Below are 13832 nucleotides of genomic sequence, written 5' to 3'. Positions count from 1 at the left end.
TGCCATCTTCCAGCTCCCCCCTCCTCCCCCTCTGATGTCCCGGAGCTCCCACCCAACCACCGTCCCAGGGCTGCAGCGCCCAGCCGTGCCCCTGCCAGGACACGCTACATACACGAGGTCATGACCTCAGGAGGCTCCCTAAGAGTGTGAAGCTGAAGGAGGAAGGGAGGGGACGCCACACTCCCAGCCCAGGCCGACCTGGAGCGGAGAGCCGGGTCACACGAGAGAGAGGGCCACAGGAGGTTCCTGGAAACTTCTGAGACTTTCACACATTCAGCCCTTCAACCCTCCCAGCATCATTCATGGAAAGAAGTAGAAGGCAGCCCACAGGTGCGTCCTGATGTCAGCGGGCACCCAGCACCTTCCCCACAGAGAAACCCGTCCACACTAGCTCAGCCACCGAGGAACCAACACCCCCATGACGGGACGCTCGTCCCCACCCGAGGTCCCCAAGAGGCGCAGCAGTACCCACCAGTGCCCTGCCCCACACTCCTCCCTGGGCCACTCCTGAGGGCATATCCTCATCCACATCCGGGGCGTTATACAGAGTAGCTGGTTGGACACTTCCGTGATGTCAGCCTTATACGGGTCACCTAAATAGGGCGTATGATCTGCACCCGGACCCAAATCAGACAAGAAGGGCCATAAGCGATGTTACTGGAACAGCTGAGGAAACTTGAATACGTACACTGCAGTGGATTCTCACTGAACTCATCAGCAGGGCTCCCCAGGGGATGGCTGCGTGCAGAAGGCCAGACGCGCATGCACGCCGTTCCTGGGCTGGGTCGTGTGTCCATCTTGCTGTTTCTATCCAGGTGAAGGACACATGGGGTTCCGCACGCTGTACTTGACATTTTCTGAGGTTCTGAAATTTAAAAGAGCGTGTTGGAGGAAAGCTGGGATTGGAGCGTCCCTGTCCACAGGTGCCCTTTCTCGTGGCTGCTGTCCTCTTCTCGTCTGTGATCAGCATCTCGATAGTCACAACTCGTTTCCTCTGGGGATGCCCTGGAGGACCCTGGCTGGCCCCTCTCCTCCTCAGTCACTTCTCCTGGGGCCTCCAGCCCGAGAACGGACCAGGGCCCTGTGTCCTCAGACACACTGACCACCTCGGAGCTGGGCCTCCCGAAAGGGTCTCAGAATGGCCCTGGGTCCCCCAGGAGCAGGCCCAGCCTCCAGGACCCCTCCCTGCAGGGTCAGCCTCCAGTGGCCCCGCCACTCCTGCCCCCACACCTGCCCCCACCTGGTGCAGACGCTTTCCCCTCTCCTGAGGTTGTGGCCTGTTGCCTGCCTGCCCCCTCATGAGTGTCCGAGAGCTGACCCCAAGCCTGCAAGTGCCTTGTCCACTCCCCAGGACAGCGTGCCCCGTGGCCCCGTCCCCTGGCAGACGCTCGCGCTCCTTCTGGCTCTCTGGCCCTTCTCCGGTGTCCCCTGTCTGTGTGGCTCCCTGCCTCTCTCTCTGCGGCACTGGCTCCGTGAGCTGTGCGGGAGCTACTGTGCCTCAACTTCCCAGCTGCTCAGTGCTTCCTGACAGTCGTCTCCAGCCCTGACCTGTCTCCTGAATGCCACCCTTGGACCCACTTCTCAGGGGATGTCTCCTCACGGGTCCGCCTGGCGCTTGAATTTCCGCCTCTGAGCCAGGCTCCTCCCCTGCCCTTCCTGCCGTGCCCGGGCCAGTCTCCTGCCTCTGAGCAGCAGCTGTCCCTTGCCCCTGGCCCGGTATCCAGGGCCCCCTGCTCACTCTCCACGGCCACTGGGAGCCAACACTACTGCCTGGCCCTCCCTCGCTGCGCCTGGACCCAGCCCCTCTGCTGGCCTTCCCCCCGAGCCTGGCTGAGCCCCCACAGTGTCACTTCCCTGCACGGACTCCCCAGCCCCGCCCCGCCCCATTCTCAGTCAGACCTTTCAGGATCTTTCTGCAGCGCAGGCAGGAGCATCTGAGAAAACATAGCCTCTCGTGCCTGCGGTCCTGACCCCCGTCACTGTGTCCTCAGCCCTGTTGCCAATTCTTTTGCACCCTTGCCCTCCGGCACACCATGTGTCTCTGTCCCCACTGCCACTCCCATATCCATCCTGGCTGCCATTGTTCCCTCCTTGTGGACCCCTGCCCACCCCTCTGCTCTGACATCCACTCACCAGGTGTGACAGCCAGCCACCTTCTCAGGCCCCCACTCACTCGCCCGGTAAACCTCCCATCAGCCACTCAATAAACCCCATCCTGTTACCTGTCAGACCCCACCAGGCCGTGTGTGACAAAGGAACGGGGAGAGTTTGTGACCTCGTCGGCCCTAAAGCCAAGGCTTGTGCTGCCATGTGCTGAGGTCCTCTTGAGGCCAGCGTGGATGCGGGAGGCCGGGAGAGGCCCAGCGCCCTCTGCTGGCGGGGGACATCATCCCTGCCCCTTCCCAGTCGGGGTCACAGTCTGGTGCCCGAGTGGACTTTGTCCAGCCAGGAGCTCACGGTGGGCCTCGCGGGCTCCAGGTGTGCAGGAGGAAGAAGATGGGGTTGACATGTAAGAGACCATCAGAAATCTCAAAACCGTCAGGATTTTAAAACACTATTTTTAGTAAACCTGTGTGAGAACTCTGTTAAAGCAACTGGATATAAGGTTGGCAGGTTATGTATTTGGAATCAAGTCTTTAGCCTGCATGCCGTCTTCCTGGCGCTCTCTCGCCTTGCTGGCTTGCCTTCTGGAATCTGTACTAAGCCTGCCCCGGCCGGCGCTCTGCTCTGTTCCCCGTGCTGCGTCGAAATTGTCTGATGAGCAGTCGCCGTGGGGTTGGAGATAAAGAAAGTGGCTGGTGGTTTCCTCGGCTCGCTTTCACAGTCAGGCTTCACCGTGAAGTGTTTATTATAAGCTGATTAAGGAGGAGCATATAAAATGCATCCCCAGTCCAGTCTGAGCTCTGTTTCTCACAGCAAGGCAGGGCAGGTCCTCCGGGGTGCAGGCTGAGCTGCGTCTTGTGTGCGTGTCCACACACGTGGCTGGGCCCTGCTGTCCAGCTGGCCCCCGGTACCAGGCTGCTAGGACTCTGCGCTCACACAGAGTGCCCGCGAGTCCGTCCCCCATGGGCAAACTGCTCCCCGCCACGGCGTGGGCGAGAACGCAGGCGGCTCTGCGCAGACTTTTGAAAATACTGAAGCTCAGGTGTGAAAAACGCTGGGCTGCCTTGAAAATCTGTTTCCTTCCAGAAACAGAATCAGAGTGTGCTGGAAAGGTTCGTTCTCTGCACCAGGGCGGTTCTCTCACGAAGACCTCCACGAGGGGCTTCAGAGCGCCCCTTGCGTTCTCAGAGACAAGGCCAGGCACTCTGCCCATCAACTCGTTTCCCGTGGCAAACAGATCATGTGTTAAGAGAGACCCTTAGAGTTGGGGTGCTGGGGAGGCGTGGAGGGATGTGGAGCACGCAGGAGGTCACTCACCCTCACGTGGAGGGCAGAGAACACCTGGAGGCCTAAGGGGTGTCAGGAGGGAGCCCAGTGGAGAGGGCCGGGGAGGGAGGGAAGCCGTGGGGAGCCCATCAGGAGGACCTGCAGCTGTGGAGGACCAGGAGGAGGGAGCACGTGGGGCAGGGACCCGCGGACAGCTGTGGTGTGGCTGGAGCATAGAGTGGCAAGTGGCAGAGGGAGATGGTGGAGGAGCTCACAGCGGACGGCGGGGAGGCATTTAAGGGGCTTTAAGAAGGAGAGCGCACCATGAGGTGGCACGTTCGAAAGCTCACTGTCACTGCCACGTGGAGACACACTGGAGAGGGGCCTCCCGGAAGGCCGTGGCTGTAATCGAGGCAGGAGACGCCATTGCCTGATGCAGGAAGGGAGCAGGAGAGTGCGGATGGGGAGGATCGGCGACTCCAGAGACGTCTCAGATGAATGGCACCTGGGCAGTGTCAGACGGGCACCACAGAGGGAGGGGTCAGTGAGATGCTCAAGTTTGTGACTTCGCAGCTGGCTGGAGAGGGTTCCATTTGCTGAGAAAGAGTCCGAGAGAAAGAAGAGATTTAAGCCTCCCTGAGTTCAGCGTTGGGCCGTGTGTGCGGTGCCCGTGGGCGTCCACGTTGAGCCAAGAAGTCTAGCAGCCGTCAGGTGGCAGGTCTGGAAAGGAAGAGCGAGGTCTGGGCTCAGCACCTGTGCTTGGGAGGTGCCAGCACGAGGAAGCTTCCTCAGGGAAAAGACTGCCCGAAGGGGAGGGAGCCGAGCAGCAGGCCCTGACAGAGCGGTGAGCAGGTCAGAGGAGGAGAGCAGAGAGCCCCTGTCCTCCAGTGCTGAGAGGCTGCGATCGTCGCAGTGTCCTGGGACTTAGCAGCAAACACTGGGGATGTGGGTTTCCAGTGGGGTGGCGGGTGGAGGAGGGGCAGGCGGTGTTTCTCTCAGCGGCTGTGGCCATAGGAGTGGGGTTGGCCTCTCCACTTCGCGCCTGGGTGCAGACGCGGGTTGATACCCGAGACTTTGGTTGCACTTGTCTTGCCTGGCACATGAGGTACTCAATGTGCCAGATGCCAGTCTGTCTCCTCCTGGGGCTGGGGCCTCAGTGTTCCTTCCCTAGGCGTTCCGTGGGTGAATGACCATGCCTTGTGGCCTTAGCTCAGCACGAGGAGGCACCCTCAGGGGCGTCCCTCCCTCTGTGTCAGTACAGAGCTTGTGATGTGCCTGTTCGTCCGATAGTCCCGGCCACCCTGGATCACCCACGACCTCTGTTTTGCAGATTATCCCCAAGCCCAGCGAGCCGGCCCGGCAGCCCGAGAGCCACCCTGAGGAGACGGAGGAGGAGCTCCGCGAGCACCAGGCCCTCCTGGAGGAGCCCTACCGGGACCGGCTCTCCGGGCAGAAGGAGGCGCACGCACTGACCGGAGTGCAGGTGAAGCAGGAGCCCATCGAGAGTGACGATGAGGAGGCCGAGCCCCCGCGGGAGGCGGAGCCGGGCCAGCACCAGCCTACGGAGCAGGAGCTGCTCTTCAGACAGGTGACCGCATGGGCAGGGGCACGAGAGAGGGGACAGGACAGGCCGGGTCCTGGGACAGCCACGTCCCCCATGGAGCAGTGCCCTCTGGCTGGGGGTCAGTGGACACTGGAGGGCCTCTTCCTTCCACTCCTGCCTGTCCAGGTCCTCGGCCGTCGCCCTGGGTGCTGTGGGAGGGAGGTGTGGTTTGGTGTCTAGTTTACGTTAGCTGTACTAGAGACACTGGCCATTTGTCCACTGTGGTCATTTATGCACCTGCTTTCCAGCCAAATGCTTGCTCCAAGCCCCCTCGGGATGATTTTCTTTCGGGTCTATAGGCTGTAGATAACGTAAATCCAAGTGTTGTTAGGATTCAGCATAATCACTAAAGGCAGGGGTGGGAGACTGATTTTTCAATTGATCAGAAAGGTAGGCAGGACCTTTTGGGGCCAAGGAGACAGTGCTGACGAGCCTTACAGACCCAGAAAAGCAGTGTGATGCAGGTACCCAGAGCCATAAGTTTCCCAGGCACTGACATGGAATAACCAAACTCACAGGAGACTGATGAATAGATCCAAGGAACGATTTATTAATTTATAGTGACAAATAAAACTACCAAGTCAACAAAACACGAGGACAGCCGACCAGTGAGTCAGAAAGCCCGAGTACCACCAGGGCGGCTGCTTGTTCCTGATAAGCAGGACACAAGAGCCCAAGGTGCCCATGCAGTGGGATCTGATCGTCTCCTCCAGCAGTGGGGCCGCATCTGGGGCGCAGGGCCCTGGCTCATCTGCTCCCTTCTCGCTAGACTTTGTGCTGGCTGCCCAGCCAGGCGCCCCCTCAGCTCCCACAGCTCAGCTGTGCAGCCGCAGCAGCCCCTCCGCCTCGCCCAGCAACGCCTGGGCAGACTCGGTGTGACCCACAGGAGTGGCTCTTTGATTTCTCTCGAGACCCCTGGTCGGCAGCAGGCCACAGCCTCCACGCTGACTTTGTAGCGCTTTCTCTGTCTCTCCTTCCGCTGCCGGCCTCTCTCCCGCTCCTCAGGCCTCTTTCCGAGCACCCCGGCGCTGACGCGCTGCTCCACAAAGTGCGCGGACCCAACGCTTCATGGGAACCAAGAGGTCACTCCAAGAGGGGTCACCGGCTTCTGCCGTGCAGGCTCCTGCCTGGCTGGCCATCCTAGTCGTTAGGGCCCGAGGGGGCTTCATTCCCGTGTGGCTGGTAGAGCCTTGAACGTCTGTGAGGGACGCACACTTCTTATCAGAACTGAAGGCAGTGGTGTGAAATCGGCCGGTGCTCAGGTAAAGGTTTAGGGCCAGCGCCCTGTAGAGGATAAAGTGGTCAGCGTTTATTTAGTCGTACTCCACGCCGGCAACAGTTATTAGGAACACTTATTTTCTGTGTTCTTTGGAGAGGAACGAGCAGAGCTCCTTCTCAGGGGAACGTGGCACATGGAGCAGTTTGCCGACATAACAGAAGTCTGGTATCCGGTGTTCTGTAGCCTGGGTGCCTCCAGGAGAGGTGCTGGCAGGTTGGGGCGGCTGTGAAGCGGCCTGTGAGCCCGTCGGAGTCGGGGAGCTCCCCCAGCAGCACTGGCGGTGGGAAGCCGGCTCTAGGGCGGGGAGGCCCCGTGGGGCAGCTGCCTGCTCCTGGCCTTCTGCAGGGAGGTGGCTTTGGGCCTCCCGTCCTGGTCCCCCAGCATCTCGGGCTGTCCTTCTCTGGCCCTCCACCTCTGCTTCCTAGCAGCAGGAATTCGGGAGCCTGGGCAGAGGGGCTCGCTCCCCCTCTGGTGACAGCCCGGGCTGGGCCCTGCCCCACAGCCCATGGTGTACCTGCTTCTCATCTCGGGCCTGGAGGTCGGTCCTGGCCTTCCAAATGATAGGATTGGTGCATGGAAACGCAATCTCGCCTCGTGGTGGAGTTCGTAGGCGTGGGGGCACCCCCGCACCGCAGGGTGTTGCCTGCCTGCCCCCCATTCTCAGGGAGGCCTGGGGAAGAGGTCCTGCCGCTCCCGGCAGCAGGGCAGCTCCTCGGGGTGGGGCTGGTGGGCCCGGCTCCACCTCTCTCCCTCCGGCCCCGCTCCGCCTCCCAGGGGGCACTCAGCTCGGGGTCTACCTCGCTGCCAGGCCCGGCCCCGGCCGAGTCCCCCGCTCCACAGACCCAGCACCCGCCCCTGCCGTGGCCCTAGGTCAAGCCCCTCTCCCGCCCACCTCTCCAGCCCTTCTGGAGTCTTCTTGCGCGTGTTCCTCCCTGGCTCAGGGTCCGAGGAGAGGAGACAAGGTGAACTAGCGCTGTCCACCTCAGCGAGGTGAGGACGCAGCCCCCGCTCCCAAGGGTGTCAGGCCCGCCCCGTCGCCCGGGGCCCTCGGGTGCTGAGACGCCTGCTTCAGGGCCTTGCAGAATTGTGCTTTTATGGAAGCCGGTTCTTCACAAAGAAACGTAGTTTCTGTGAAAACAATTTTTCATGAAAGTATGTGTTGAATTAACTCACTGCCTTTTTCGTCTAGCTGTTCTTGCTCAAAGATGGCTAAAGCGGGGTCCTGGGGAGTCTCCTTCTGGGTCTTCACCCACTCAGAGGGACGCCCACACCCTCCCGGCGCCCCGCCTGGAACCTGAGCGGGACCTTCCTAGCTTCAGCGCCCTTCCTGTCCTCGAGCGGACATGGGGCGGCGAGAGACCAGGAGAAGGGAAGGGTCTCCAGGGAAGAGTTAGCACTTCTGTCCTGTGACAGGCTTTTCCCTCAAGTGTCTGGCTTGAGCTCAGAGGGAGGAGGCGGCCTGCAGGCTGGGGCCCTCGAGCGGCGGGCAGCCTGCCCCCCCTGCCTGCCCGGCGGCCTCCCGCCGCGTGCCGCACGTGGGTGAGCAAGTGGATGGGGAGTGAGGGATGGAGGAATGACAGGGGCACAGCACGTCGCCCTGCCGCCGGGACGTGGGGGTACCGTGAGGCGCACAAACGCTGTTTCCTCTGCCACCAGCAAGCCCTCCTCCTGGAGCAGCAGCGCATCCACCAGCTGAGGAACTACCAGGCGTCCATGGAGGCCGCTGGCATCCCCGTGTCCTTTGGCGGCCACCGGCCTCTGTCCCGGGCACAGTCGTCTCCAGCGTCTGCCACCTTCCCCATGTCTGTGCAGGAGCCCCCCACCAAGCCGAGGTTCACCACAGGTACTGTGCGTGGAGAGGGCAGGCCGGCGGGCCAGGGGAGGCCATGGGGCGGTTCGTGGGGCAGGGCCGTTGTGGCCCCGTCTGCCTTGCTGACTGAGCCCATGTGTGAGAGGTGGTTCACAGCTGGAGCGGAGTAAGTGGGGCGCCCCTTTGGGGCCTGTGCTCTCCAGAGGGTGAGGCATGGGGCTGAGGACAGGCCACTTCCAGGGCTGGAGGGCCTGGCGACCTCACCCCTGGCCCTACTCCTGGGCATAGACTAGGAGGGGACCAGATGGATCCATCACTGAGGCTCCCTTCTCGCCCCCCATTCTGTGATCCTGGGGGTCTGTCCTGCCTCAAAAGCCCGCCTCCCCTTCCCGGAGAATCCCCTTCTCCTCTGCAGAGCAGTCTCCCCAAAGGCGGCTTCCTGTCGGTGGTCAGCAGGGTGACAAGCTAGCCCTTTCCCACCAGTCCCTCCTGGAAGCGAGCCTGCGTCCAGGGCCTTGACCGTGAGGCCCAGGTAGCTGACGGTGTCACTTCCACACTGCACGTCCTGCTCCTGTGAGCACAGAGCTCAGCCAGCCCCCACGCTCTGGCTTTCTAGAGCTGTTTGTCCTTGTCCGCAGGCTGTTGCCAGCAGCCATGCTTCCTCAGTCTGCACGGGGGCCGGGAGAGGTCTGCAGCAGGAAGCCTGTCCTGGCTGAAGGCGCCGCTCCGCAGTCAACAGTGGGCACTCGGCGGGCGGGCAGGTGTCCATCCACCTGCTCTGAGGCTCTGGGCTCCCAGGCCTGGAACTGCCCGAGTGCCACAGTATTGCCACCCAGCCTGGTTGGGAGGGCAGTTCACATGCTCTCATCGCACGTTTCCTTTCACTGACACAAGAAAAGGTTACCTAAACACAGAATGCTTTCATCCTTCTTCAGACCGTCCTCATGCAACGTCTTCTTCTGCGTGCCGTAAGACCTAAATGTGGCTGAGTCCTCTTCGTTGGGTCCTAGAAGGGTACTGCTCACGTTCAGAGAAAAATTCGGTGGTACTTATCTAGAACTTAAATCGTTGCTCTTCAGAAAGAAAATGACAAAGAGTCACCAACAGAGTCAGCAGGTGACCCTGCCAAAAGGGCAGCCTGGCCCCTGGCTGAGATGAGAAGAGCACGGCCCGGAGAGCAGAGACCCCAGTCCCGCAGCCACTGTGGGGGGCTCCCATGTGGACGGGCACGGAGAGGCGCACGCGGGCCGTCGCATCTACGTGTGTCACAGGAGCGGGCCAGCAGGCCCCCCGTAGATGTGCTTTCTTAGTTTGTCATCATGATTCCTTTTCACAAAACGTGCAGAACAGAATGTGCTCACTGTGAGAACACGGGGCGGAGCTCTGAGAAAGTGGTGCTTGCCCCGGGTCCCACTCCCCAGGGGGGGGCCGCTGCTAGGAGAGTTTCATTTAAATCTCCCAGAGTTATTTCTGTGCACAGCGGATGGACAGATGGACGCAGACACCGTTTATTTGACAAGGGCAGGTTCTCTGGCGCCCGTGTACATTTGTTTCTTGCTCCGCCCTCTCCTTGGCTGGCCTCCCACGTCCATGCACATCCATGTGGCTTGTTCTTGGAGCTGCCTGGCGTCCTGGCTGGTCCACCTCAGCTCTGTACTCGGGCAACCTCTCCATCACTCTGTGCTCCAGTTTCCCGTCTGTCAAAGGGAATAACAGTGATGTCCCCCTTGAAGATTCCAGCAGTGTGCCCAGTAAACAGGAGCAAACTGTTTTATCTCAATGATGCTGTTGAATGGGTCGGCCATAGTCATTGTCTTGATAGTCATCTGGATTGTTTATGCACATGTGTACATGCATTCCACATATCCATGGGTATGTGCATGTGTATACCTGTATATATGGGCATGCATTGCCATTATAAGCCACTAAATGTACCCTCTTTTACATCCATATCTTGTGCACACATCTTAGTGCACTGATTGTGAGTTTCTGTGTTTGGGTCCTGTGAGCCCGCTCCTAACCTGCTGTTTTTTTACCAGAAGTCTCACCTACCCGCCAACCTCCACCACTCAGTTTTGCTACTACACCTCGATCGAATTCTCCCAATGCAAGGGGACTGACTCCTGTTAGCCCAACTCCCAAGAGACTGAGTGAGGAGGTCTGGGACCTCTAGGTCTCCAGTTGGACCCTATGGAAACAGGCTCATCTGGAAGCTCTGCTGCCCTGGGGTTGGTGATGCTGCTGCCTCTTTGCAGCAGGAAACACACAGAAGTAGTAGCATGGGTCTGTCTGACCGTGCGGCCAGTGCTCTACGGCACAGCTCTCCCAGCTCTCCGCCTGAGTGAGCAGGTGTTAGCGACAGGTGCCCCTTAGCAGAGACCTGTCTGCCCAGGGCCTCCGTTCACCCAGCCCGGCCTTCCCGTTGTCAGGACCCTGGGAGCCCAGGTGTGTGAGATGACACAGACAGTGCTGCAGCAGGGACCGTGGGCACCCCTCCTGGCAGATGTCACCAAGGGGCCGACCCTTCCCCCAACAGGAGGGGCGTAGGACGGGCACACCCTGGAGAAAGCTGTTGCAGGGGGCGCTCGGCACCCACCTGCCCTCCCCGCTTTCTCCACCCTCCTCATGTACGGGATACAACCGCCTTCGGGGCATCTTCCTGACTCTGACGTCAGGCGCTGTGATGGGTGTGGGAGCATCACTGGTTCCCCGCACAGCGGTGCGCAGGCTGGCTCCGAGGCTGGTCGGGCTCCCTCCCTGCGGGCGGGCTGGATGCTGGGCACCGCCAGGCCTTACAGCTTTCGGCTGCGTCCCGAATGGGCCGTGCAAACCTAGGCAGTTGGCACAAGTTTCTGAACTCTAGTTCTGTCCTTTCTATGTCATTTTAAGTGCACTTGTGTTTGCCTGTTGGTGTGTGTGCTCTCACACACTTGTCTCAGCTACTCTGGAAGTTTCTAAGGGCAGGAACCGAGTCTCGTGTCTTCTGAACCCCCAGAACCTCAGGCAGTCCTCAGTCCACCAGAACACTTAACGGAGAGGGCGGTCCCTGACCAGACAGACGTGGATCTCTGGACCAAACTCTTGTTTCTGGAAGTCAGCGCAGTCCTCCATGACATAAATGCCACATGCCTGATGGCCGAGAGATCTGAGTCGGGAGTGGGCCTTCTCATTCCTTTCTTCTTGACCTGCTCCCGGCAATGCAGGCCACTCGGCTGCCCCAACCCAGGGTGCTGGTGGCTCAGACTGTTTGGCAGGTGCCATGAGCAGGGGCTCGGCCTCGCGTGGTGGGTGGCTGCTGCCAAGGACCCTGACAGCTCCTCTGACGGTGGCCCGCTTCTGCCCTCTGCTTCAGGCCTGGTGTACGACACGCTGATGCTGAAGCACCAGTGCACCTGCGGGAACACTAACAGCCACCCGGAGCACGCCGGGAGGATCCAGAGCATCTGGTCCCGGCTGCAGGAGACCGGCCTCCGAGGCAAATGTGAGGTGAGGCTGGCCCTTGCGTGGCAGGGAGGGGGCCTCTGAGGCCCGCAGGAATCAGGGGTGGATGGTGTGGCAGCCAGAGGGGCCTGGGAGCGTTTCCTCAGTGACGTCGGGCACCTGCCACTGCACAGGCCTGCTTCTCAAAGAAGCCAGGCTGTCTCCTAAGAGTTCAACTATTCTCTGTAGGAAGGCCTGCCTCTGTCCTACACCCCTCCCTCGTCCCGCACCCTCCCTCCTCCCGCACCCCCTCTCCTCCCACCCTCTCTCCTCCCAAACCCTCCCTCCTCCCGCACCCCCTCTCCTCCCACCCTCTCTCCTCCCAAACCCTCCCTCCTCCCGCACCCCCTCTCCTCCCACCCTCTCTCCTCCCAAACCCTCCCTCCTCCCGCACCCCCTCTCCTCCCACCCTCTCTCCTCCCACACCCCCGTTCCTCCCACCCTCTCTCCTCCCGCACCCCCTCTCCTCCCACCCCCTCTCCTCCCACCCCCTCTCCTCCCGCACCCCCTCTCCTCCTACCCCCTCTCCTCCCACACTCCCTCTCCTCCCACACCCCCCTCCTCCCACACCCCCTCTCCTCCCCCCACCCTCTCTCCTCCCGCACTCCCTCTCCTCCCACCCCCTCTCCTCCCACACCCCCTCTCCTCCCACCCCCTCTCCTCCCGCACTCCCTCTCCTCCCGCACCCCCTCTCCTCCCACCCCCTCTCCTCCCGCACCCCCCTCCTCCCACCCCCTCTCTTCCCACCCCCTCTCTTCCCACCCCCTCTCCTCCCGCATTCCCTCTCCTCCCACCCCCTCTCCTCCCACACCCCCTCTCCTCCCACACCCCCTCTCCTCCCCCCACCCTCTCTCCTCCCGCACTCCCTCTCCTCCCACCCCCTCTCCTCCCACACCCCCTCTCCTCCCACCCCCTCTCCTCCCGCAGTCCCTCTCCTCCCGCACCCCCTCTCCTCCCACCCCCTCTCCTCCCGCACCCCCCTCCTCCCACCCCCCTCTCTTCCCACCCCCCTCTCCTCCCACCCCCTCTCCTCCCGCATTCCCTCTCTTCCCACCCCCTCTCTTCCCACCCCCTCTCCTCCCGCATTCCCTCTCCTCCCACCCCCTCTCCTCCCATACCCCCTCTCCTCCCACCCCCTCTCCTCCCGCACTCCCTCTCCTCCCACACCCCCTCTCCTCCCACCCCCTCTCCTCCCGCACCCCCTCTCCTCCCACACCCCCTCTCCTCCCACCCTCTCTCCTCCCGCACTCCCTCTCCTCCCACCCCCTCTCCTCCCACACCCCCTCTCCTCCCACACCCCCTCTCCTCCCACCCTCTCTCCTCCCACACCCCCTCTCCTCCCACCCTCTCTCCTCCAGCACCCTCTGTCATGTCCCCGTCTGTCCTGCACACCCTCCCATCCACACACTCTTGCTGAACTCCTCCCTGCCCCCCGCTTACTTTCTTTCTGATCATTTCCTGGTCGCACAGCCAGGCCATCCTCAGGCCTCTGCCGCCTGGCAGGATCTGGAGGTTCACAGGAGAGGTCTGTCCTGTTGGCTTTGTGTTGAATGTTCTTTCACTTTAATATTTCCAAGAGCTTCTCCGAGGGTGTGGGGAGAGCCTCAGGCCTTTAGGGTCTTTCTCATAATCGAAGTTCTTGCCCAGGAGCAGAGCGTGTGAGGATGGAGTCTGGTCTGGTTAGAACTGGATTCACGGGCCCAGCATCTCTACCCCGCCTACTCTAAGTCCAGTGAGAAGGTTCTGGCAACCCTGTGTCTCCAGCTCTCCTGCTTTCTCTGCTGCCTGGCCGTGGTGGTGGCTAGGCTCACTCTCAGACAAGGAGGGCTGAGCCCCCACCCCTGCTTGGGGCGTCGGAGGCACAGTAATTCACATGCCCACACATGGCTGCAGTGGCCCCAGGGCCTGCGAGGACGGGAAGCCCCCGCTGAATAAGCTCCTGAGGTTCCTTCCTCCTTCCGATGGGGGAGCAGTGTCTCCATGAAGTGACCCACTCGTGCTTTTTGCCGTGGAGAGCGACCATCATGAGGAGTCGGGGAGGCCCTGCCGACAGTGCGAGCATGGAGAGGGGGGCTCCAGGCCCTGGGACGCCTCTGTCCGCGTCTGGGGAGTGGGGCTGGCAGCTCTAGGATGATGGCCCCCAGTCGGCCATGTGTCTATCAAGTGGGAACCTGCTGTGTCCCCACACACACTAGGACTCCCACAGAACTGGGGATAGGATGTGGGAGGCACGTGCTGCTCTGCAGAGTGGCCCTGGGAAGCTAGAGCCCTGCGGTTGACAAAACCATCCG

General features: G+C 61.5%; 1 protein-coding gene across 12 annotated transcripts in view; it reads left to right on the top strand.

Moving 5' to 3' along the window:
* Positions 1-13832, top strand: part of HDAC4 (histone deacetylase 4) — a 326578-nt gene that overhangs the window by 262704 nt on the left and 50042 nt on the right. For all 12 annotated transcript variants that reach the window (XM_070618804.1, XM_070618796.1, XM_070618799.1 and 9 more), the window contains 3 exons: positions 4700-4957; positions 7908-8094; positions 11414-11547. In XM_070618804.1, the coding sequence (XP_070474905.1) occupies positions 4700-4957; positions 7908-8094; positions 11414-11547 (579 nt within the window). The remainder of the gene's footprint in view (positions 1-4699; positions 4958-7907; positions 8095-11413; positions 11548-13832) is intronic.

The sequence above is a fragment of the Equus przewalskii genome, chromosome 5 (assembly GCF_037783145.1).
Source record: "Equus przewalskii isolate Varuska chromosome 5, EquPr2, whole genome shotgun sequence".
In the NCBI taxonomy this organism is placed as follows: Eukaryota; Metazoa; Chordata; class Mammalia; order Perissodactyla; family Equidae; genus Equus; species Equus przewalskii.
Note: the sequence above shows the minus strand (reverse complement) of the source record. Positions and strands in the feature narration are given on the sequence as shown.